This window comes from Leptosomus discolor, chromosome 18, assembly GCF_034619465.1.
Source record: "Leptosomus discolor isolate bLepDis1 chromosome 18, bLepDis1.hap2, whole genome shotgun sequence".
Lineage (NCBI taxonomy): Eukaryota > Metazoa > Chordata > Aves > Leptosomiformes > Leptosomidae > Leptosomus > Leptosomus discolor.
In genome coordinates this window covers 13,028,759-13,050,130 of record NC_141408.1, presented here as the reverse complement: position 1 = coordinate 13,050,130, position 21,372 = coordinate 13,028,759, and the positions used below count along the sequence as shown (strand labels likewise).

At 65.2% G+C, this 21,372-nt stretch overlaps 3 protein-coding genes across 3 annotated transcripts; 1 reads left to right on the top strand and 2 right to left on the bottom strand.

Moving 5' to 3' along the window:
- Window positions 1-6,425: 6,425 nt before the first annotated feature.
- Window positions 6,426-7,836, top strand: METTL27 (methyltransferase like 27). Its single transcript, XM_086475467.1, has 5 exons — window positions 6,426-6,533; window positions 6,633-6,761; window positions 6,848-6,983; window positions 7,069-7,161; window positions 7,598-7,836. Exons 1-5 carry the CDS (start codon window positions 6,426-6,428, stop codon window positions 7,834-7,836), a joined length of 705 nt encoding a protein of 234 aa, XP_086331593.1.
- A 1,765-nt stretch (window positions 7,837-9,601) lies between these two features.
- LOC104345717 (claudin-4-like) lies at window positions 9,602-10,246 on the bottom strand. The gene has a single exon (XM_009950257.2). The coding sequence runs from the start codon at window positions 10,244-10,246 to the stop codon at window positions 9,602-9,604; it is 645 nt and encodes a 214-aa protein (XP_009948559.1).
- A 3,049-nt stretch (window positions 10,247-13,295) lies between these two features.
- On the bottom strand, window positions 13,296-17,812 carry LOC104353612 (claudin-4-like). The gene is made up of 2 exons (XM_086475468.1): window positions 17,683-17,812; window positions 13,296-13,927 (listed from the first exon to the last, which is right to left on the bottom strand). Exon 2 carries the CDS (start codon window positions 13,923-13,925, stop codon window positions 13,296-13,298), a length of 630 nt encoding a protein of 209 aa, XP_086331594.1. The 5' UTR covers window positions 13,926-13,927; window positions 17,683-17,812.
- Between the last annotated feature and the right edge of the window lie 3,560 nt (window positions 17,813-21,372).

The window sequence follows — 21,372 nt, the reverse complement described above, 5'->3', positions numbered from 1 at the left end:
GGGCAATTGGGTGCAGCAGCCCATCCTCCTTCCTGAGTATCTGTAGAGTTGGGTGCTGATGGAGGGAATTACAAGTTGCTTTTTAAGATTCAGATACCCAAATGCCACCTAAGTCCCAGTGTAGACAGAGTTGAGATGGCTTGACCTCACCAAATGTCCAGAAGTGCTTTAGGATCATTAAGATGGACCTCAACAGATAACATCCAGACTACCCAGGGCTCACCACACTGTCTGCTTGAGCTACACCTGACCTCACCAAAAGCACTGAGTCATCTCTTACAAGTCATGAGGAAATCCTTTGTTTATTTATAGCCACTAATCCACTCATTAATTCCTGCTCCAGTGAAAGCTTGCACCTTATTACTGAACTGAACGTTATTGACTCCAGCTTCCACGCCCTGGATCTCCTCCAGCCTGTCCCTGATGCATCCCAGGGGGGTGGCAGTCACTTCCCCAGACACACAGGCAAACCAGGGGAGTCTCAGGGACGAGGTGTTGGAGCTGGGCTGAGGCTCACGGGTGCAATCTGTCCAGTCAGGCTGGCAGCAGGAGAGGTGGGCGGGGGCGGATTTGCACCCAGCCATGGGGTTGTGGTCTGCAGCCCTGCCTGGGGTCCTGGTGACACGCTTCAGGATTTACACCCAGTGGCAGAGACACGATCACCCTGCACCTCAGGGTGGGAACGGGGAGCTCCTGGGGCGCGCCTGGGGAGGGACACCGAGTCACAAGGGTGCTGTGCCACGAGGGACACTGAGTCACGGGGCTGAGGTCTGTCAAGGTGTACACGATGCAACGGCGCTGCCTGTGGGCGTGGGAGCAGGGAGGCGGCGGCGCGGGGTGCCCGGCTGTGGGAAGGGCTGTGAGGAAGGGGAAACGGGTACAGGACAGGATGGGGTGTGACAGAGCAAGAAGCGATTGTATGGGTGTGGATGGGAGCTGAGCTGAGGGAGCAGGCTCCCAAGGTGCGTTGGACGTGGACAGAGTGGGAAGTGGAAGTTCCTGGTCAGGGGACAAGAGCACATGGCAATGGGGACGACAAGAGGGAGCAAGGGGGAAGGGGGAAAGTGGAGCTGGGGCAGACATGAGAGCGAGGTCCGTGGGCCGGGGGTGCGGACATGGTCTGTGTGGGGCTGCTCAGTAGTGAGGAAGGGGTTGAGCCAGGCAGCGGGTGCTCAGGTGAGAGCTGCAGAATAGAAGCACAGAATTATTTAGGTTGGAAAAGACCTTTAAGATGATCAAGTCCAACTGTTCACCTAACACTGCCAAGTCCACCACTAAGCCATGCCCCCAAGCACCACATCTGCACGTCTTTTAAACACCTCCGGGGATGGTGACTCCACCACTGCGCTGGGCAGCCTGGTCCAGGGCTTGACAACCCTTCTGGTGAAGAAATTTTTCCTAATGTCCAATCTAAACCTCCCCTGGTGCAACTTGAGGCCATTCCCCCTCGTCCTATCGCTTGCTACTTGGGAGAAGAGACCGACCCCCACCTTGTGGGTGTGCACATCGCCAGCAGAGCTGCTGGCGCTTTGGGTGGGGATGGTGAGAAATGGGAATGTCATCAGCGTGGAAGCACCATGCCCCCGTGAGGTACTGACGTGCCCTGGGGATGCAGCGGGGATGGGAGCACCATGCATTTGGGGTACGGGAGGGGTGGGAGCGCTGTGCACCAGGGGTGCAGGATGGGGGGGGGTTGGAGCACCGCTCATGGGATGTGCAGGGGGAATGGAGCCCCCACCCCGTGGGTACAGGGGAACGGAGCACCGTGCACTAGGGGTGCAGGAGGGATGGGAGAACCACGCACTGGGGGTGCAGAAGGGTGGGAGCACCACGCATTTGGGGGGTGCAGGTAGGATGGGATACAGGTGACACACGCCCAGAGGCTGGGGCTCATGTGGGGACATTCTCAGCATGGTGGGGACCCCTTGCCATGACCCAGCCCTGGTGAGCAGTCGTGCTCAGAGCCCTGCAGGGTGGCAGGCCACAGCCGGGGAGCACGGTAGGTCCCTGGGGGCTGCGTGTGGCGTGGGCAGCATGGCTCGCTGGCAGGAGGACAGCCCTTCCCAGCCATGCGAGCAGTCATGAATCAGCTATGTGAGCTGCTCCCCCCCTCCCCGGTTTGCCTGCCTGCTCCACCGGTCTGATCTCTGGCCAGCTCTGCGCCACGCCGTGCTGATTTATATTTCAGCCTTTTCTTGCTACCTGGTCATGAGCCATGCGGGCGTTAGGGGCCGTTGCGGATGGTTTAGTGACAGCAGCCCTGGCTGCCATCAGGCACAGCAATGCTTGGGTTTACGAACTGAGAAGTCAGGCGGGAGCCCAGCAATCCGGAGGAGGGGGCTCATGGTGCTGAGTGGTGTACGTTAGGGGGCAAAATCCACTTGTCCCTGGACACCAGAGGGCTGGGGTTTAGGGAAGGACTGGACAGTTCAGGGGCTGACAGTCTCCCGCCACGTTTGGATGCTGGGAAAGGAAAATGCTGCGTCTTCTAAGCGTGCAGGTGCGGAGCTGTCCCAGCCTACGGCAGCAGTGATGTGCGAAATCCCACCACCCACCCCTGCCAGACAAGGCTGCGATGCTGGGGTGGGGGAAGCCGAGAGGAGGGCTGGCAGAGTAGGAGCTGAAGGGGTCTGATGGCTCCATGAACTGGAGATGGATGTGGGGACCAAGGCAGCCCTGGCAGGGGAGCGGCTGGGCTCAGGCTGGTGTGCTTGCGGCTCCTGTGAGCTCCCAGCAGCTGATGCCAGCAGGAGCTGCTCGGAGCAGGAGCTGGACACGCACAGGGCACCAACAGGGCTGCTCACTGCAGCCTCCAGCCCACGTCCTGCCCCTCACCCCACGAGCAGAGCCGTTGTGGCTGCTGATGGCCTGGGACGCAGGGGCACATGGGTGATGGAGGTCATCTCGAACCGCCTGGACATGTCAGGGTGCCCACAAAAGCACAAGCCTTGTGCACGTGCCTCCCTCCACGCTCTTGCTGGGAACCAGTTGTCCATCATGAACTGGTGCCACTGGGCTCACGCACGGCTGCGTGGGCAACCCAGCAACTCTCTGGGGCACACAAGGTTGTGGGTCCCAGCATCCCGCAGCTCCACCCTGATGAAGAGGCTGAGGGACTTCTCGCCAGCGTTGGTTTGTCCAGGGGACAGCGTTAGTCCCACCCGAAGTGCCAAGGGCATGCCAGGGATGCCCTGCACATGCCCTGGGAAATGCAGTCCCACCTGCCCGGTGTACCAACTGCCACAACACGCTTTACCCAGAGGTCTCGGACTGGCTTGGATGTGGGACCTGCAGGCAGGTTACGAGGCAGACGACATTGCTAGGGTTGGCAGAAGCGCAAGCTGGAGATGCCTGGCCCTGCAGAGTCACCAAACCCAGCTCAGACCTGGTCTTTCCTGCCGCCTGTCCCAGCTCAGCAGCAGGTTCGAGGGTGAGGGACCCACCTAAGCTGCCCTTCCACCCTTGCACCATCTCCTTGGTGAGGGAGGGCAGGCGAGGTCATGCCAGAGGTCTGTGGGCTCAGGATGGTCACACATCACCCCCCCATTGAGGGGTGATGGGGACACCCCACCGCAGACGGGGTTGTACTGAGCCGACCCAGCCCCAGCTCCAGGATCCCGGCAGGATGGGGTGATGTGCCCTATGCAGCCAGCCCAGCCAAGGCACAGCCAGACCCCCTGTCCCCAGGCAGGGGACAAGGACAGCACCCCAGAGAACTGCACTGCAGCAGCAGCAGCAGGACAGCACATGCCCAAGCGGGAATCCTCCAGCCTCAGCACTGGCACCAGCCATGAGGTGCCACAACCTGCTGCCACCCCTCGCAGGGGTCCCCACCGTCCCACCGTGCATCCTCAGGGGGGACAGCCCAGGTCCTCCGACGTTGGCACTGGGTCCGGTCCAAATCCCGGCTGGCTGGCGCCGGGTCCAAACCAGCCCCAAGCCGTCGTGACGCGGGGCGAAGCTGTTTGCACAGCTGTGTGCAGGGCAGCGGAGCGAGCCAGCCCCGGGAAGGCGACGTTTGGAAAAGCACCAGCAAATTTGGGACTGGATCCCTGTGGGTCGAGGCTTAGGGAGGGCACAACCCAGCTGCAGCCCGGAGGGGCTGAGCGAGGGCAGCAGAGCCAGGGGCAGGGGGACGCTGGCGGCGTACCCTGCCTCTGGTTGGTCTTGTCAGGCTTCAATTAGTGGTGGAAACCACGCTGGGAGTGCGAAAGCCATTATTAGAGGCCTGGCCACAAAGCCACCCGGCGGTCACCGCAGTGCTGGGGAAGGAGGCGCACAGCTCCGGGGGCAGGATCAGACCCGTGCAGGTGGCTGCAGAGGGGACAAAACACCCGTGTGCGGTGGCAGGAGTTGTCACAGGGCTGCAGCTCCCACACCACCCCCACCACCACCCCCCCCCCGCGTGGACCCCATCCAGGCGCCACCCGTGTCCTCGGCATGGGTGGCGATGCTCCCTGCTCTCGTGGGTGCGACCCCCCGCCGCCCTCCCCAGCCCCCCGCGCGTCCCCTCTGCCACCCCCCACCCCACGCCGGGGGATGCTCCGCGGGTGTCACCGGGAGTGACACCGGGCTGCTGCTCGCCGAGAGCCAGCGCCGGGGGTGCCGGGGGTGCCGGGGGTCCCGGCGGGCGCGGGCAGTGCCACGCCGGCGGTGGCCCAGCGCGGGCGGAGGGCTCCCTCTCGAGGTCCCCGGCCAGCATTGCCCGGCCGAGGGGGCAGGGCCACCCCCCCCACCCCCCCCACCACCACCCCCCTCCACGCGTGACCGTGGGCAGGTCCCCCACGGGGCTCCCGGAGCAGCTGGATGGAGGCGAAGCAGCCACCGGCGGGGTGGTGGCCAGGGGGACACGGGGACGACGGAGGAGCAGCACCAAGCTGCCCGAGGTGCCGAGCGGGGGGTGATGAGAGCCACCGGAGCAGCCTTGGGGCAGCCACCGGCTCCTTCAGGGCGTCCTCGTTTTCTTTCCGTCGTTAATTAGCAGCTGGATTTGTCTGGTCTGCTCCCGGAAAATGCCAGAAGCCAACTGATGGGTCACCACAGTTGAGGGTGGTCCCACAAGCCAGAGCTTGTCCCACGTCCTCCACTACGGACGTCAAAGGTTGGTTTAGCAGAAGGCAAGAGTCACTCCCAACGCTGCAGAGACTCACCGAGCGACGAGCGTGGGACCTCCCATGGAGAGCACCTCCAGTTGGGGTCCTTCGATCTACCCAAGAGCTAACGAACGTCTCTCCTCAATCAGCTGGATTTGGTACATGACAAACGCTGGGCACCTGGATCAATGGAGGAGGCATCTTACTGCCCCCTTGTGCGTCGTGTTGGCACTCAGTGGTGTTCCTTGTCCTGCTTCCCGTGAGCGAAACCCAAACTTGATATAGCCAAGATGTTCTTCCTCCTTCACAGCCACGCTCCCATCCTCTGTCCCCAAGCTGTGCCTGCTGCCACACACCTGGTCCATGGGCAAGGGGCAGCACAGAACGACCACCCCATGGGAGTTGGTTGGGCAGCTGGAGATGGGCGGACACGTCAGGACACGAAGGACCTGCCCCGATGGTGAGTGTCCTCTTCCCCAGGGGCTGGGAGAGCCACTCAGTGTTAGGATGTCACTGTCACACGTGGTGGGACAGGGTGGGCTCAGGTGGTGGCAGAGGAGCATGGTCACCACCCGTTCACCAGCGGCTGGTGGGTTCTGAGCGGCAGAAGAAGACACGGATACAGGCGTGGGGGTGACAGCGCATCATCAGGGCTGTGTGGGGCTGGGACAAGGGGCCGGCCAGGAGGTGACCTGCCCAGGGAGTGGTCCCTGTGCCTGGGACATCTGTGACTTGAGGGAACACTGACCCTGACAAGTGACAGAGCAGCAGATCTTCAGCAGCAGCGGGGTGGGATGGGGCTGGGGGACGCTGCAGGGAGAGAGCAGTGCCCCTGGGGCACTCGGTGCCAGCTCTCCCGGGGCACTCGGTGTCACTCCCCGTGGGCACTTGATGTCACCATCCCTGGTCACCCCACCAGGTCACTTGGTGTCACACACACACACACCCCCAGGATAATTGGTCACCCTCCCGGGGCACTTGGTGTTGACCCCACCCAGGGCACTTGGTGTCACCTCACCCAGGACACTTGGTGCCACCCCCTCAGGACACTTGGTGGCCCCTTGGGGCACTTGGTCGCCCCGCCCCGGGGCGTTCGGTCACACCCGGCCCCACTTGGTCCTTCCCCTCCCCCCCCCCCCCCCGCTCGGCGCACTTGGTCGCGCCCGGCGGAGCAGCTCCAGCGGCCAATGGGACGCTGGGGGGCGTATCCGGGGTGGCTACACGGAGCCAATAGCGCGCTGGGGGGCGTATCCAGGGTGGGGGCGCGGAGCCAATGGGGCGCTGGGGGGAGTGTCCGCGGCGGGGTTGCGGGGGGGCGCGGAGCCGGCGGGGATGCGGCTGCCGGCGGGGGTGCGGGAGCGGGTGGCGGCGGTGCACGGCGGCGCGGCGCTGTCCGAGCGCCTGCGGCTGTACGACGGCTGGGCCGCCCGCTACGAGCAGGTACCGGGGCCGGGGGGGAACCGCGAGGGGGGGGAACGGGGGCCGTTCCGTTCCGTTCCGCTCCGCTCCCTGGCGCCGCTGACCGCCGCGTCCCCGCAGGATGTGGCGGCGCTGGAGTACCGAGCACCGCACTTGGCCGCCGCTTCTCTCGCCTTCGCCTTCCCCGCACCGCCCGCCGGGGCGAAGCTGCTCGACGTGGCTTGTGGCACCGGGCTCGTAGCGCGGGAGGTACCGGGCGGAGGGGCGGGACGGGACGGGAGGGGACGGGCTGGGGCGGGGAGCTAACGGAGCCGTGTGTCCGTCTGTCCCCGCAGCTCCACCGCCGCGGCTTCCGCTGCCTGCACGGCGTGGACGGCAGCGCGGGGATGCTGGAGCGGGCGCGGAGCACCGGCCTCTACCGGCAGCTGCGGCGGTGCGTCCTGGGCCGGGAGCCCCTGCCCGCGCCCGCAGGTAACGGGCCCGCACCGGGGCGGGGCGGGGCTGCCCCGGAGGCCCCCCCCCGCCTACCCCGGTGATGCCACGCGTGTCCCCGCAGAGCACTACGACGCCGTGACGGTGGTGGGGGCCCTGGGCGAGGGGCAGGTGCCGAGCGCGGCCGTGCCGGAGCTGCTGCGCGTCACCAAGCCGGGTGAGGGGGTGTCCCCCGCTGTCCCCTCCCCGCCGCGACCCCCGGGGTGGCCGGGTGGAGACACCGGGTCTCGGCGGGCGTGGAGCCCTGGCCCCGTGGCACAGCCAGGACGTGGCCCTTGTCGCTGCTGCCGGGTACAGGCAGGGATGTGCGATGGCACCGTGGCCCTGGCCCTGCCTGCTGGCGGGGTTCGGGCAGGGGGACGTGGCGGGAGGTGGCGGTGGCACTCCTGAGGCGTGACAGCCTGTGCTCGGGTGTGATGGCCTGCCCGTCCCCTGCCTGCTGGTCTGCCCGTCCCCTGCCCACTGGCCTGCCACCAGCTGGCTCCCGGCAGGGTCTCACTGCCTCTCCCCCTTGCCCCTCCATTTCCAAGGGGATGCCATCCCCAGCGGAGGGGACACCCAACATCAGCGTCACCCGTCCCCTCTCCCCCTAGGAGGGTTCCTCTGCCTGACGACGAGGAGCAACCCCTCGAACCTGCGGTACAAGGCGGAGCTGGAGGCAGCGCTGGAGAGGCTGGAGAGGCAGGGAGCCTGGCAGAAGGTGCTGGCCCAGGAGGTGGAGCGCTGGGAGAGGGCCACCTCCGAGGAGGAGAGCACCCAGGGCACCGACTACATCTCCGGCGTCATCTATGTCTATCGGAAATGCCCCATCCCCACCCTCGAGGAGGGCTGAGGGCTGACGCAGCTCTGGAGGGAGAGGGTGGGCCCTTGGCCCCTTGTGCAACCCAGCCCAGGGACCCTCTCCCAGACCAGGGCAGCTTCTGGAGGGTGACAACGTTTTTGGGGAGCGTCCCTGTTCCTTTCTCTGGCCCTTTCCCCCCAAGGTCTGGGACCTGGGGACCTTGCCTGCTCCTCAGCATGGGGAGGGTCTCCTGGTTTCACCGGGGTCTCCTGGGCACTGCCATTAGCTCTGACATTCAGGTTACAGTCCCCAACACCTCGGCCTTCACCGTGACATCTCACAGACCCACCTGGCTGTTCAGAGCCATCTCCTGTCCAGGATGTCTTCTCCCCCACCATGCCCGCCTCTTAGCCCTCGTGGTCAAAATATGGAACTTTCTTCATCTTCCCCACCCCAGACCCCCACGTTTTCCCACAGTTTTTACTAGGGGACTGTTGGAGGTGGGTCCCCCTTGCCACATCCTGTGGTCCCCCGTCCTCATCATCCCCAGGAGTTAAGCCAGCGCACCCTGAGGTGCAGGAGACCTCCCCATCCCAACCAGGAGCAGCTGTGCCAAGGTGACACCCAGCCAGAGAAGCTTTCCAAGCACCTCATCGGCCTTTCATCCCGCAACAGCTGCTTATGTCTCTCATTTTCCTACACCTTTGTAGTTAATGGTCTGGGTGGGAAATGAGGCTGGAAGGGACTTCAGGAGCCAGTGGCTGCTCCCCACCCAGCATGTCCTGCCCAGCCTGTTCCCCAAGACCCTTGCCGTGCTGCCTCCACCCTCCTCCTCCACCCCTCCTCCTCCACTCCTCCCTTGGGAAGTTTTTTACCCAAATCTCTTGCTGGGATATTTCTTTTTTCCCTTTTCTCTTCCTCCAGACCTGTTCCTGCTCCTCTCGTTCCCATGGCCCTGGGGAACAGGTTACTTCCTCCTGGGAGCTCTTCCCTGGCAGGAGGCGGTGGCTGCCTTTCCCTGTCCCCCCACCTGGGGCATCCCTCATCTGCTACACTTGCCTTCCTCCCCTATGTCACCCCGCTGCACTTCCCCCACCTCCACCAGATCTTGGGGTCCCTGCGCCCATCGTGGGTATCTGCCTTGCTCCCCTCTCCCTCCATTTGTCCCCAGCACGGTCCCCTCCGCAGCTGGGGGGTTATTGCTGTCCCCATCCCTGCACTTGGCTGTTGAATAAACACCCTGCCTGTCTGCCTGCCATGCATTGTTCCGGGAGCAGTGAGGCTGCAGATCCTCTGGGGTGGACGGCCAGGAGCTGGGGAAAGGGGATTTGGCCTTTGTCTGGGGTCCCGTCCCAGTCCCAGAGGGCTCAAAGGACCAAGCTCTGTGAGCCTGGTGTCCCCCCATGGCCCTCTTGGCTCTCAGCTGCCTCTCCTTGCCTCAGTTTACCTGCTGGGGGATATGCAGGGAGCACCCTGGCTGGCTACTGCCACATCTTCATGAGGAGCGACGTGCCAGGCACTGGCACAGCACCCCCCGAGCTGGCAGGGCGCGACACCCATAGGACGTGTCACCGTCCTCCTCCCCCCACCATGCAGCTTTGAAATGAGCCCAGGCAGCCTCGGCGGCACCAAGAGGTTTATAACCCATCATGAGCACAGCTCCCGGGGACGGGCACACGTGGAAGGATCATGCCAGGGTGCAGCCAGGGTGGGGAAGGGCAGGAGGAGGCAGTATGTGGACAAGGGGGGGGTGTGGCATGGGGGCAGGATGGGGATGGTGGTGCTCTCCCTTGGGCTGACGCCCGGGCACGGTGGCTCACACGTAGTCTTTCATGGGGTAGCACATTGGGCTGCTGGTTTTCACTGCTCTGTACTTCTGAGGGTAGGGGTCCTGCTGGGCCGGGGGTCCTGAGCAGCACAGGATGCCCCCGCCGAAGAGCAGGAGGGCACTGGAGGCCCAGCCAATGTAGAGGGCAGCCCCCAGCTCTCTCTTGAGGGCCTCGGGCACCATGGGGTTGTAGAAGTTGTTGACAATGGTGTTAGCAGACCACGAGACAGGGATGAGCAGCATGATGCCGGCCAGGATGAAGATGGCACCTGCCACGGTGGAGATCCTGGACTTGGTGCTCTTGTCATCCACGCAGCGGGTGCAGTCTGCCCCCGAGAGGGCAGTGAGGCAGGCGAAGAAGGCCACGAAGATGGAGGTGACCACCAAGGCACGAGCCGCTTGCAGGTCGGAGGCGAGGTCCAGCATGGAGTCGTAGACCTTGCACTGCATCTGCCCCGTGCTCTCGTACACGCAGTTCATCCACAGCCCTTCCCAGAAGACCTGGGCCACCACGATGTTGGAGCCGATGAAGGCTGTCACCTTCCACGTGGGCAGCGCACAGGTGAGGATGGAGCCCAGCCAGCCCAGCACGGCCAGTATGAGCCCACCCAGCTGCATCGTCATCGTCGCCATCCGCAGCACCTGCGGGGACAGGACACAGCGGTCACAGACACGGCCCCGGAGCCGGGCGGGCTTGCTGAAGAGCGTGGCCTTCATGCTGGGCGCACCCTGTTCCCCATCGGGGTGGGAAGGGCTGCAGACCAGCACAGGGACGCGTGTGCGCAGGGCATTGCTGCAGGACAGCGTGGGGGACGCGTGTGGCACTGAGCACCCAGGTCCTGAGGAGGCCAAGGCACAGGATCCCCTGTGGGTCGTTTCCTCCCTGTGGGTCGTGTTTCCCCCCGCCCCGTAACATCCCCACGGCACAGGGCGGTCCTCTGCCATCGCCCCATCCCAGCTGGGCAGAGGGAGGGGATGGCTTTCGGGACCAGGATGAGGGGCTCGCTGTGCCCATCCCAGCACCGCTCCAAAGCGCAGACCCCCACCCCATGCTCACCCCATGGCTGCCACACACCCCCCCCCACCAGCACCCACCCCATGCCCTGCTCCGTTGCTGGTGCTTCAGCCTCCTTGGCCACAAGCATCGCACCAGGGGGGCACGGGCAGGCAAGGCAGCCCCCCTGCCCTCGCCGCAGCACCGGCTGCTCCCCGTTCAAGGGCAGGTTTGGCTTCGCCCTCGGCAGCTGTGATTCAGTGCCCTTTGGACCCCGGATTTCCTCTCTGGTGCATTGGAAATGGGTCAGAGCTCAGGTCTGCTTCTGATCCCGGCTTAACAGGGCCTCAGCACTTTCGTCGATACCCGCCGGTCCTTCACGCTGGGAGAAAGCACCAAGAGGGCAAACCCCTGGCGAGAGACCACAGAGCTCAGGGTCTCTGCAGGCATCACCCTGTAACCCCTGGATAAGAGGGGTGGCCAGTATGGGGGACACAGCGGACACACTAACAGCTCCACCATGGTCACACATGGCCGCTATGGCCCCCAGCTCAGCCCGAATCGCTTCTTAGCCCTGCAGGGAGCAGAGCCCCCACACTGCCATGGGGCAGAGTGCACCCACGGGTGCTCGCACCCGCGCTTGGCGGCTGGGACCAGCTGAGGTTTTATGAGCCCCGTGTAACAGCGTGGTATCGTCTGTGCCTGGCACACCCTGCGGCGCTTGCAGGAGGTTTCGCCGTCGTTTCTCCCGTCCCCGTTTTGGTTTCTCCGGCTTCTCCTCCCCCATCGCATCCCCGCTCCTTCCCCAGCACCTTTCACCCCTTGTCATCCTGATGGACACCCAGCGCTGGGCCTTTGCCTCCCCTGGTCCACGAAAGCCCCTTTGGCCCAAAAGCAATGTCCCTCTCCCAGTGAAAGTGAGACCAGCTTCCTGGGAGGTCAGGAGGCCGGGATGACGGGAAGCCATCCCAGGCACCCTTCCCCAGCCAGTGGGACCTGGACCACGAGAGACACCCAAAACAGGGTGCACAACCGCCCGCGGAGGGGACGAGCAGTGGCCCTGCAGGGATGCTTGCCAGAACACCGCGCTCACATTCCCACCCAGCCCCCGGCACCACGGCGCCATGGGCGCGTTTTTTCACCATCCCCCTTCCCAGCGAAGGGATGGGGGAGCCCCCAGACTCAGTGGAGACGCCTAAAGCCAGGCTGCTGGCATCCCCCATCATCCCTATGCACCCCGAGGCGGGAGGGAAGGATGTTCCCAAGCCAGCGGAGCATTGGCTGCACCTTGGCGCAGCTCGCCGTGCTGGAAGCGAGATAGGCAAAACACCCGGCGTTGCCCACGCCGGCCCCGGGGTGCTCCCAGCTGGGGCTGTCAGGTGGCCCCAGGGCCAGCATGCCCTGACCTGCTCTCGCCGGCGCCCATCAGCTTCTTCCTCCTTGGGTGGGAAGATCACACCGGGACAGGCGTGGGGCAGCCCCGATGCCACGTCCGGCGCCACCAAAGCATTGTGCCACAGAAGCACCCGCTGTCACCCTCACCCCCGGGGGAGGGGATGTGGTGGGTAATGCCAGGTCAGGGGTGGCTGGGATCACGGGAGGCTCCAGAGAGCAGATTTGGGGGGCTCTCAGCAAGGTGGGGGTCCATGGCACAGGAGCACCAGGCTGTCCCGTCACCGAGGTGGGTGTTGGAGAGGGTAAAGAAAACGAAGCACAGTGGGGTCTGAGCAGCTGCCGTTTAATGTGGGAAGGCTGCGACGCGGGGACAGACAGCAGCACAGCTGGGGGGGGGGCACACCGTGACCCACCCCTTCCTGCCCCCAGCCCAGGCATCCCATTCAGGGGAAGCTGAGGGACTGAGTGCACCCCACGGGACGGGATCGGGTCCAGGAGTCACACACACACACCCCCCCCCCCTCCATGCGGGTCCACAGTCCCGCTCCATTCCCGCCTCCCCGACCGGTTCTCCCAGCCTGGCCGCTGCCTTCCCACTCCCAGGATAATGGTGCCCCCGCCCTGGGGAGCTGCCGCGAGAAATCACACGTCTGTACGGCCGCTCCGAGTCCCGAAAGTAGGTCAAAGTCAAAATTTAGGGTACAGGCAGGCAAAAGCCCCCGTTGCCCCTCAAGACCCTGCTGGGGTTTGCAGAGCCACTGCATCCCCATCACCCCGTGGGACAAGTTTGGTGTCCCCACCGGCACTGCTGCCCACCCTGACGGACACATCCTGGGGGGGGGGTTGACCCAGCGAGAGCCCAGTGCAACCCACGGGACGGGTCCCTGGGAGCACTGGGAGCTGCGTCACCGCATGGCACACCCCGATACTGGGAGCCAGGAGATGCTGCGGGGTGGGGAAACAGGTGTTTTTTCAGAGAAGATACCGCGGCTGGGGAAGCTCCAGGGGAAGCGGGACCCCCGTCGGGGCGGGGGGGGTGGATAGCCAGGACAGAACCTCCCTGTTCCCCATCTCAATTGAGATTAAAGAACCAGCTTCAATCCCCCGGTGAACAAAGGCAGCTCTGTCCACCCTCCCTCGCACCGCCCCGGCGCCCAGCCCTCCCTGCCCCGGCTCCCAGCCAGCCCCCAGCCCAGCTGAGGGAGGGGGGGGGTCTGTGGACCAGGGGTGCCCTGGGAGGTCCCGGCTCCCCAGTGTGGCTGGGGAGGGGGGTCCAAGCAGGCACAGCAGCTCCTAGACGTAGTTGCTGGCTGGCAGCGAGCGAGCGGCCGTGAATTTGGCAGAGTAGGGCTTCTCGCCCCGGGGGGGGCAGGTGCAGCAGAGGATCCCCCCCCCCAGCAGCAGGAGCGCGGAGGCCGCCCAGCCCACGTAGAGGGACGACCCCAGGTCCCTCTTCTGGGAGTCGGTGACCAGCGGGTTGTAGAAGTCCCGGATGATGGTGTTGGCCGACAAAGAGACGGGGATGAGGATGAGGATGCCGGCGACGATGAAAATGATGCCGGAGAGGATCATGACCTTGGCTTTGGCGGTGTCATCCTCCACGCAGTTGGTGCACTTGCCGCCGGCGACGGCGAGCAGGGTGCCAAGGACGGCCAAGACGATGGCCACCACCACCATGGCGCGGGCGGCTTGCAGGTCCTGCGGCAGGGCCAGCATGGAGTCGTAGACCTTGCACTGCATCTGCCCCGTGCTCTGCACCACGCAGTTCATCCACAGCCCTTCCCAGATGATCTGGGCCACCACGATGTTGTTGCCGACGAAGGCCGTCTCCCGCCACATGGGCAGCGCGCAGCAGAGGATGGAGGCCAACCAGCCGATGACAGAGAGGGCAATGCCCAGCACCTGCAGCCCCATGGAGGCCATCGCTCGCTGCCCGCACCCCTACCCGCCTCCCGCAGCACAGTGCTGGCTGCCGGGACCATGGCAGGCATTATATGCCTTTGCCGAGGGAGGAGCGCCAGCCGCTGCCGCCGTCCTGCCGCCGGCACCGGACAGAGGGGTAAAACCAGTTTCCCGGGATTCCTCCGCTTGAGTTTCTCCCCGAAGCGGTGACACTTAATATCCCAGCTGCTCCCACGGAGGAGGACTCAGGAGACCGAGACCGGGCCACCCAGGCACAGGAGTGCGTCCCACCGCTGCTTGTGGGCAGGCGGGAGATGCCAAGAGCACTGCCGGGGCTCAGCCTGGGATGCTGAAGGGGAAGAGCCGGTGTCCAGGCACCAGGATCTCCCTGCTCTCGCTGCCAGCACCTCCTGCTCCATCACCCGGATGGGGTCCCTCCATGCTTTCGTGCCTCAGTTTCCTCCCAGGTCATGGGGGTGGCTGCTCCAGCCTCCGTCCCCCCGCAGCCCTGTGCCAGGGGAACAGCACACCATCCCTGCCCCGCTGCTGGGCTCCGCGCCCGGCAAGACACAAGCAGCTCTTGTTTGTTCCTTGGCGTCCATACCAGCTCTTCCCAGCCCTCCATCAGGCCTCGGGCAAGAGGTGTCACCACCCAGACCCACAAACCGGTCGGAGCGGCTGCCGGCTCCCAGCAGAGGAGAGACGGTGCCGCCTGGGGCGAGGGGGAGGGCAGACCCCAAAACCCACCCCACCTTGCGCACCACCGCCTAGCCGGCGTTCACACGGCAAGCCCTCGGTCCCAGCCCCGCCGCCGTCCCGCTGCCTGCGCTGCTGGAGGGGCTCGGTGGGCTGGGGCTGTGGGGGGGCAGAGGTGGCCTCGAGGTGGCCCAGTGCTGCCACTGCCCCAGTGGGGACCGGGGTGCCAGGCGCAGGCAGGGCAGCGGCGCTGGCAGCACAACTGGCCGTACCCGCTGGCCAGGCTGTGCCGACACCGGTGCCGACGCCAATACTGATGCCAACGCTTTGGGCACTGCCCAACCTCTCCTCCTTTAATCCACGAGCCCCCCACGTGCATCCCCTCCCCGCTGCCTCCCAAGTCCCTCCAGCATCCACGCAGGTGCAGCACGAGGCCAGACAGACGGCGAGGACGGGCAGATGGACATTGCACCATTCCCCCACCCCAGCTTAATCCCGGGCCTCTGGAAAAGATAACAGGGCCTGAGATAATCTCGGTTTTGCCAAGCGCTGGGGTTACCGATACAATCCAACCACTTGTGCTAGTTGTTCGGTGCGACAGGCTCTGGAACTGTTGCTGCCCGCACCAGGGCGTCCCTGGGGGTCGCCCCCTAATGCCGGGCGGTCCATGCACCGTGGTGCCATGAGGATGCCAACGGCACCGGGGCTGGGGATGCCAGTGCCCGGCGCAGCAGGAGGGGGCAGGGCAGAGCCCAGGCACTCGAGGACACGGGTGTTGCTGCAGACCCTGACCCACGGGGACGAGCTGGGGTCCTGCCTGCCCGACCCGTGCCAGAGGAGCCGCCCAGGTGCTCCACCGGACCCTCTGTTCTGCTGGAGTGCCCACATCGCTCACATACCAGCATGCCCATCCTGGGGCTGGAGCCTCGTGGTCAAGGGCTCCCTTTAATCTGTGGGCTCCAGAGCATCCCCGCCAGGGCTGGACTCTGCCTGAGGCTGAGCATGGCTTTCACCTCCCAGCCGTCTGCTGTAACCACCGAATTATTTGGGGCTGGAGAGAGGCACGCGCCCACGTGCGCATGCACCTCGCATGGGCCACAACTCTGCAGGCACGTGGGGACTTGCCTCTGGGCTGGGGACAAATGGCAAGGTGGGGACAGGGACTCCTCCGCGCACAGAACATCAAATGCCTGAGCTGCTCACACTCCCCCCTCGGAGCCAGAGCAGGCGCCACCATGGCCCTCCTACAGCCAATTACTGTAATTAAAGCCGGAACGTGACATATATTCAAACTGGCGGCTGCCACCCAGCAACAACCTCGGTGCCGTTCCCCACGTCCCCCAGCAACACACTCGCGCAGCCAGCACAGCCAGCCCCGTGTCCCCAGCACTGCCAGCCGGCAGGACAGACGGACTCAGGCTCGTCAGGGAGAGGAAGAGCAACAACCACCCCTCGGGGCAGCACCCCGTCCCGAACACCCACGGAGCCAGAGGATGCTGGTGCAGCGCGGGTGGGACTGCGGCACCGCCAAGCGCCTCAGCACGCCCCGTTCGGGGCCGTCACCGCGTGGCCACCAGCTCCATCCCAGCTGCCCCCATCCAGATGCACCCTGCAGGACCTCAGCCCTGGCTTCATCCTGGTGCCACCTGCAAGGGGACACGGCGCAGGAAGATGCCGTGACGGGACCACAGAGCCACCTGCTCAGCAGGGAGCTCCTCCGCCCCCAAAACAGGGTGTTCGTCCCAAGCCTGAGCTGATACCGCCTGGCACCTGCCCCAGCACCCAGGTGGGTGTGGGAGTCCTGCCCCAAATTCAGTGGGATTTGTAGGACAGGGGGACCCGTCCGGTCCCTGCTCCACCGCACACTAAAGAGGTCAGCGAGGGCAGAGCTCCCGTCCCGGTACATCGGCCGTCGGCCCTTTGTGGCTTGGGAAACACACACCACGGACTGTCCCTGCTTCAGCACGAAGAGGACGTGCCACAGCCCCACGGCTGGGCGGCAAGGCCATCCCTGGGCAGGGAGGTGGCATTAAACCTGGTGTCACCACAACGCCAGGCACCCCCGGGTGCACGGCGGAGGCTGCCCCACCTTGACCAGGGCAGAGGACACCCTGTGGGGAGAGGGCTGGGGGCACAAATCCTCTGCCAAAGGGCTTGGGGACCTCCCCACCTGGGACAGGGGTGGCATTGCCACCTCACTCGTACCCATGGCACTGGCTCAGCCCCACGCCACTAAGCCAAGAGCCCCTCATCCCGCAGCACCCACGCACGAACTCACTGCCCTGGCTACCTCAAGATCCCGAAAAGGCTGGCAAGGCTTCCCGGCAAGCGGTGATCCACCGGGATCTCTGACTTCACATCCGCCGAGCGAGGCACGGCCACCAGCCCTCCCGCTCAGCCGGCACAGAGCTGGGCAGCCTCTCCCCGCCAGCAGCCGGGGATTAGTTACCAGCAGCCCGGAGACTGAATGTTCCCAAAAAAAGTCCTTGCCCAACATAAAACCCCTCTGACCGGCTCAAATATGCAGAGTCAGGTTGTTCCCTGCTACGGGAAAGCAAAGTCTTATCGGCTCGGCAGGAGAGGAGCCGTGCACCGGGAGCTGCAGGGTCCCGGGAGGGGGGGGACAAGGCTGGGGGGGCAGCACACACTGCTGCGAGGAACGGGACCTTCGGCCTGGAGTCACCCCGAAAATAAAAGCCCTGCCCAATTTGCTGAGCAACAAGCGGCTCTGAAGGAGGCGGGAATACACCCAAGCGCTGCCAAAGTGGTTGTCGAAGGGATGGGGGAGACAACGGCCACGGCTCAGGATGGGGGGGGATGCTCGGAGGAAGCGGGATGCTTCAGCAAAGCCCCCCGGGGAACTTGATCCGAAGCGGGAGTGGGGATGATGCCCCAGGCACGCTGAGATTTCGGGCAGCCCAGCATCCCCTGGGGCAAGCTGCCAGCCCCCTGCTAGGTCCCGCCAGACCCGTGACCCCTTGCTGTCCCCCCAGGTCCCCGTGTGCCGGCTGGGCGCCGGCGCTGCCGGCAGCTCCATCCCCACCCGCCAGCAGACAGAGCCCCCATTGATGCTCAGAGCCACCTTACCTGCTCGCCGCCGCCGCCAAAGGGGCTTCAACAATGGGGTGCCTGTGTGCCCTGGCCGGGGCCGAGCCAGCAGCCCCGCACCTGAAATATAAGCAGCCGAGGCGGCATTTACCGCCCCAGCCCAGCTCCCCCCGGGGGGGGGAAACGTGCCGTCACTCCCGAGACCGCAGGGGAGAGGGGGGAAACACCCCAAACTCTGTGCAAGCTGCCAGACACACGTGAGGCGGCCCCGCAGAGCCCGGGGCAGTTTCTGCTGTCACCTCCCGCTCACCAACCCCCCCCCCCGGGGGTGCTGGGTCCGTGGCGGGGATGGGGGGGGGGATGCCTGCAGTGGGGGTTCCCCCTCGCCAGCCCGGGTGTCCTTCCCGCAGCGTGGGCCACCAAACCAGCGATGCTCCCGTGACCTTTGGCTCTGACCTTTGTCCGGCGTCACTACAACGTGGTGGGGGGCCAAACCTGTCCCTATGTCACCAGTGGCTCCATGCCGGCACCCCACCTTGTCCCCACGCCGGGGGGACCTGCTGGAGGTGATACTCCCCATCCCTTCCCAGGTGCGGGGGCGGGGGGGGGGGGGGAAGAGCAGAGGGACTTCACCAGAGTGGGGGATGCGGCAGCAGGAAGGATGGGGATGCTCCCAGGACCCTGGCAGGGATGCTGGCCCCACTCAGCTGTTTTCGGTAAACACCAGCCAGCCGGTTTGCTGGCCACAAGAATGCACCTGAAGTACGCGGTGGCGGCCGGCACCCCGAAACCTCGGTGATTTGCCCCTTCCTCTCCGTCGTGAGTCAGGTGCTGGCGGCTGCCCCGGGCCGGTGCAGCCCCGTGCGCAGCCTGTACTTTGGACAATTTGGGATGACACAGCGGGGACGCGGCGTGTGGGGCTCTGATTGCAGGGTCGGGGGCTGTGGGGTTTCGCCTATGCCGTCTCACCCCATCCCTGCCCTAGTAGCCCCTATCCCAGGGGTATCCCCACTGCCCCATACACCTGCCTGGGGGATCCCCCTCTTCCCCTGCCCCACATCCCTACCTGGGGTTATCCCCCCTTGCCCCACACCTCTAGCTGGGGTATCCCCATTGCCCCATAGCCCTACCTGGAGCATCCCCCTGCCCCACAACCCTGCATGAGGTATTCACCCTACCCCACATGCCTGCCTGGGGTATCCCTATTGCCCCAAACCCCTGCATGGGGTACACCCCCTGCCCCAAACCCCTGAATGGGGTATCCCCCTTGCCCCACACCCCTGCCTGGGGTATCCCTATTGCCCCAAACCCCTGCATGGGGTACCCTCCCTGCCCCAAACCCCTGAATGGGATATCCCCCTTGCCCCACACCCCTGCCTGGGGTATCCCTATTGCCCCAAACCCCTGCATGGGGTACCCCCCCTGCCCCAAACCCCTGAATGGGATATCCCCCTTGCCCCACACCCCTGCCTGGGGTATCCCTATTGCTCCAAACCCCTGCATGGGGTACCCTCCCTGCCCCAAACCCCTGCATGGGGTATCCCCCTTGCCCCACACCCCTGCCTGGGGTATCCCTATTGCCCCAAACCCCTGCATGGGGTACACCCCCTGCCCCAAACCCCTGCATGGGGTATCCCCCTTGCCCCACACCCCTGCCTGGGGTATCCCTATTGCCCCAAACCCTGCATGGGGTACACCCCCTGCCCCAAACCCCTGAATGGGATATCCCCCTTGCCCCACACCCCTGCCTGGGGTATCCCTATTGCCCCAAACCCCTGCATGGGGTACACCCCCTGCCCCAAACCCCTGCATGGGGTATCCCCCTTGCCCCCCACCCCTGCCTGGGGTATCCCTATTGCCCCAAACCCCTGCATGGGTTACACCCCCTGCCCCAAACCCCTGCATGGGGTATCCCCCTTGCCCCCCACCCCTGCTTGGGGTATCCCTATTGCCCCAAACCCCTGCATGGGTTACACCCCCTGCCCCAAACCCCTGCATGGGGTATCCCCCTTGCCCCCCACCCCTGCCTGGGGTATCCCTATTGCCCCAAACACCTGCATGGGGTACACCCCCTGCCCCAAACCCCTGCATGGGGTATCCCCCTTGCCCCACACCCCTGCCTGGGGTATCCCTATTGCCCCAAACACCTGCATGGGGTACACCCCCCTGCCCCAAACCCCTGCATGGGGTATCCCCCTTGCCCCACACCCCTGCCTGGGGTATCCCTATTGCCCCAAACCCCTGCATGGGGTACCCTCCCTGCCCCAAACCCCTGCATGGGGTATCCCCCTTGCCCCACACCCCTGCCTGGGGTATCCCTATTGCCCCAAACCCCTGCATGGGGTACCCTCCCTGCCCCAAACCCCTGCATGGGGTATCCCCCTTGCCCCCCACCCCTGCCTGGGGTATCCCTATTGCCCCAAACCCCTGCATGGGGTACCCTCCCTGCCCCAAACCCCTGCATGGGGTATCCCCCTTGCCCCCCACCCCTGCCTGGGGTATCCCTATTGCCCCAAACCCCTGCATGGGTTACACCCCCTGCCCCAAACCCCTGCATGGGGTATCCCCCTTGCCCCCCACCCCTGCTTGGGGTATCCCTATTGCCCCAAACCCCTGCATGGGGTACCCCCCCTGCCCCAAACCCCTGAATGGGATATCCCCCTTGCCCCACACCCCTGCCTGGGGTATCCCTATTGCCCCAAACCCCTGCATGGGGTACCCTCCCTGCCCCAAACCCCTGCATGGGGTATCCCCCTCGCCCCCCACCCCTGCCTGGGGTATCCCTATTGCCCCAAACCCCTGCATGGGTTACACCCCCTGCCCCAAACCCCTGCATGGGGTATCCCCCTTGCCCCCCACCCCTGCTTGGGGTATCCCTGCTGCCCCATGCCCCTGCATGGAACACCCCCATTACCCCACACCCTTGCCTGTGGTATAACCCTGCCCTTACCCCTGCCCCACAGCCCCGCCAGGGGCACCCCCCTGCCCCACAGCCCCTGCAGCCGTGTGTGCCCGTGCAGCCGCGGGTGCCTGTGTGGGCGTACCAGCAGCCGTGGGGTGCGCGTGGGTGCACCCCTGCCGCCGTCGCGGGCCCGTTCGCCTGTCCCTGGGCATGTGGCTGGCTGTCCGTCTGCATGTGCAGCCACATGGCCGGGTGTCCCTGCCAGCAGAGGGGGGTGTGAGTTTGGATGTGTGTGTGTGTGGGTGTGCATCTGTGCGCCTGTGCACACCCGCACCCCGGGGCCGCTGACATAGCCCTGCCTGCCGTGTCCGCTGCCGGCACCCCTGCCTGCAGTCCTGGGGGACCCTCGGCTAGCCCGACCTCCGCTCTGTTTTAGGGGTGGAGGTGTAGTGCCAGCAGCACCCCAGCAGGCCTGGCACTGTACCCACCATCACCTACCGGCAGCACTGGCATCACGGGCACCCTAAGGTGCCCCTGAGGGCTGGTACCCCCAGCACCCCCAGTGAGAAGGGCACAAGGCCCTGGGGTGCTGTTTGCATGGGGTTCCCCACAGCAGCACATAGGAGATCACCCCTGGGGCTTGGGGTGCCCTTGGGGGAGGGGGGGGGTAATCAGTGTACAATGGGGTGGCAGAAGCCCACCTGGCGAGATACAGAAGATATTGGGGTGCCACAAGGTGACAGAAGCCCACCTGGCCAGATAGGGGTTATTTTTGGGATGCCATGGGTTGGCAGAGGTTAACCTGCCTGGGTACGGGGAATA

Coding starts and splice junctions, on each gene's coding strand:
- LOC104353612 (XM_086475468.1), bottom strand. CDS start 13,925: ATGGCCTCCATGGGGCTGCAGGTGCTGGGCATTGCCCTCTCTGTCATC.
- LOC104345717 (XM_009950257.2), bottom strand. CDS start 10,246: ATGGCGACGATGACGATGCAGCTGGGTGGGCTCATACTGGCCGTGCTG.
- METTL27 (XM_086475467.1), top strand. CDS start 6,426: ATGCGGCTGCCGGCGGGGGTGCGGGAGCGGGTGGCGGCGGTGCACGGC. Junction 6,534..6,632: donor GGGCCGCCCGCTACGAGCAG/GTACCGGGGCCG, acceptor GCGTCCCCGCAG/GATGTGGCGGCGCTGGAGTA. Junction 7,162..7,597: donor GCTGCGCGTCACCAAGCCGG/GTGAGGGGGTGT, acceptor CTCTCCCCCTAG/GAGGGTTCCTCTGCCTGACG.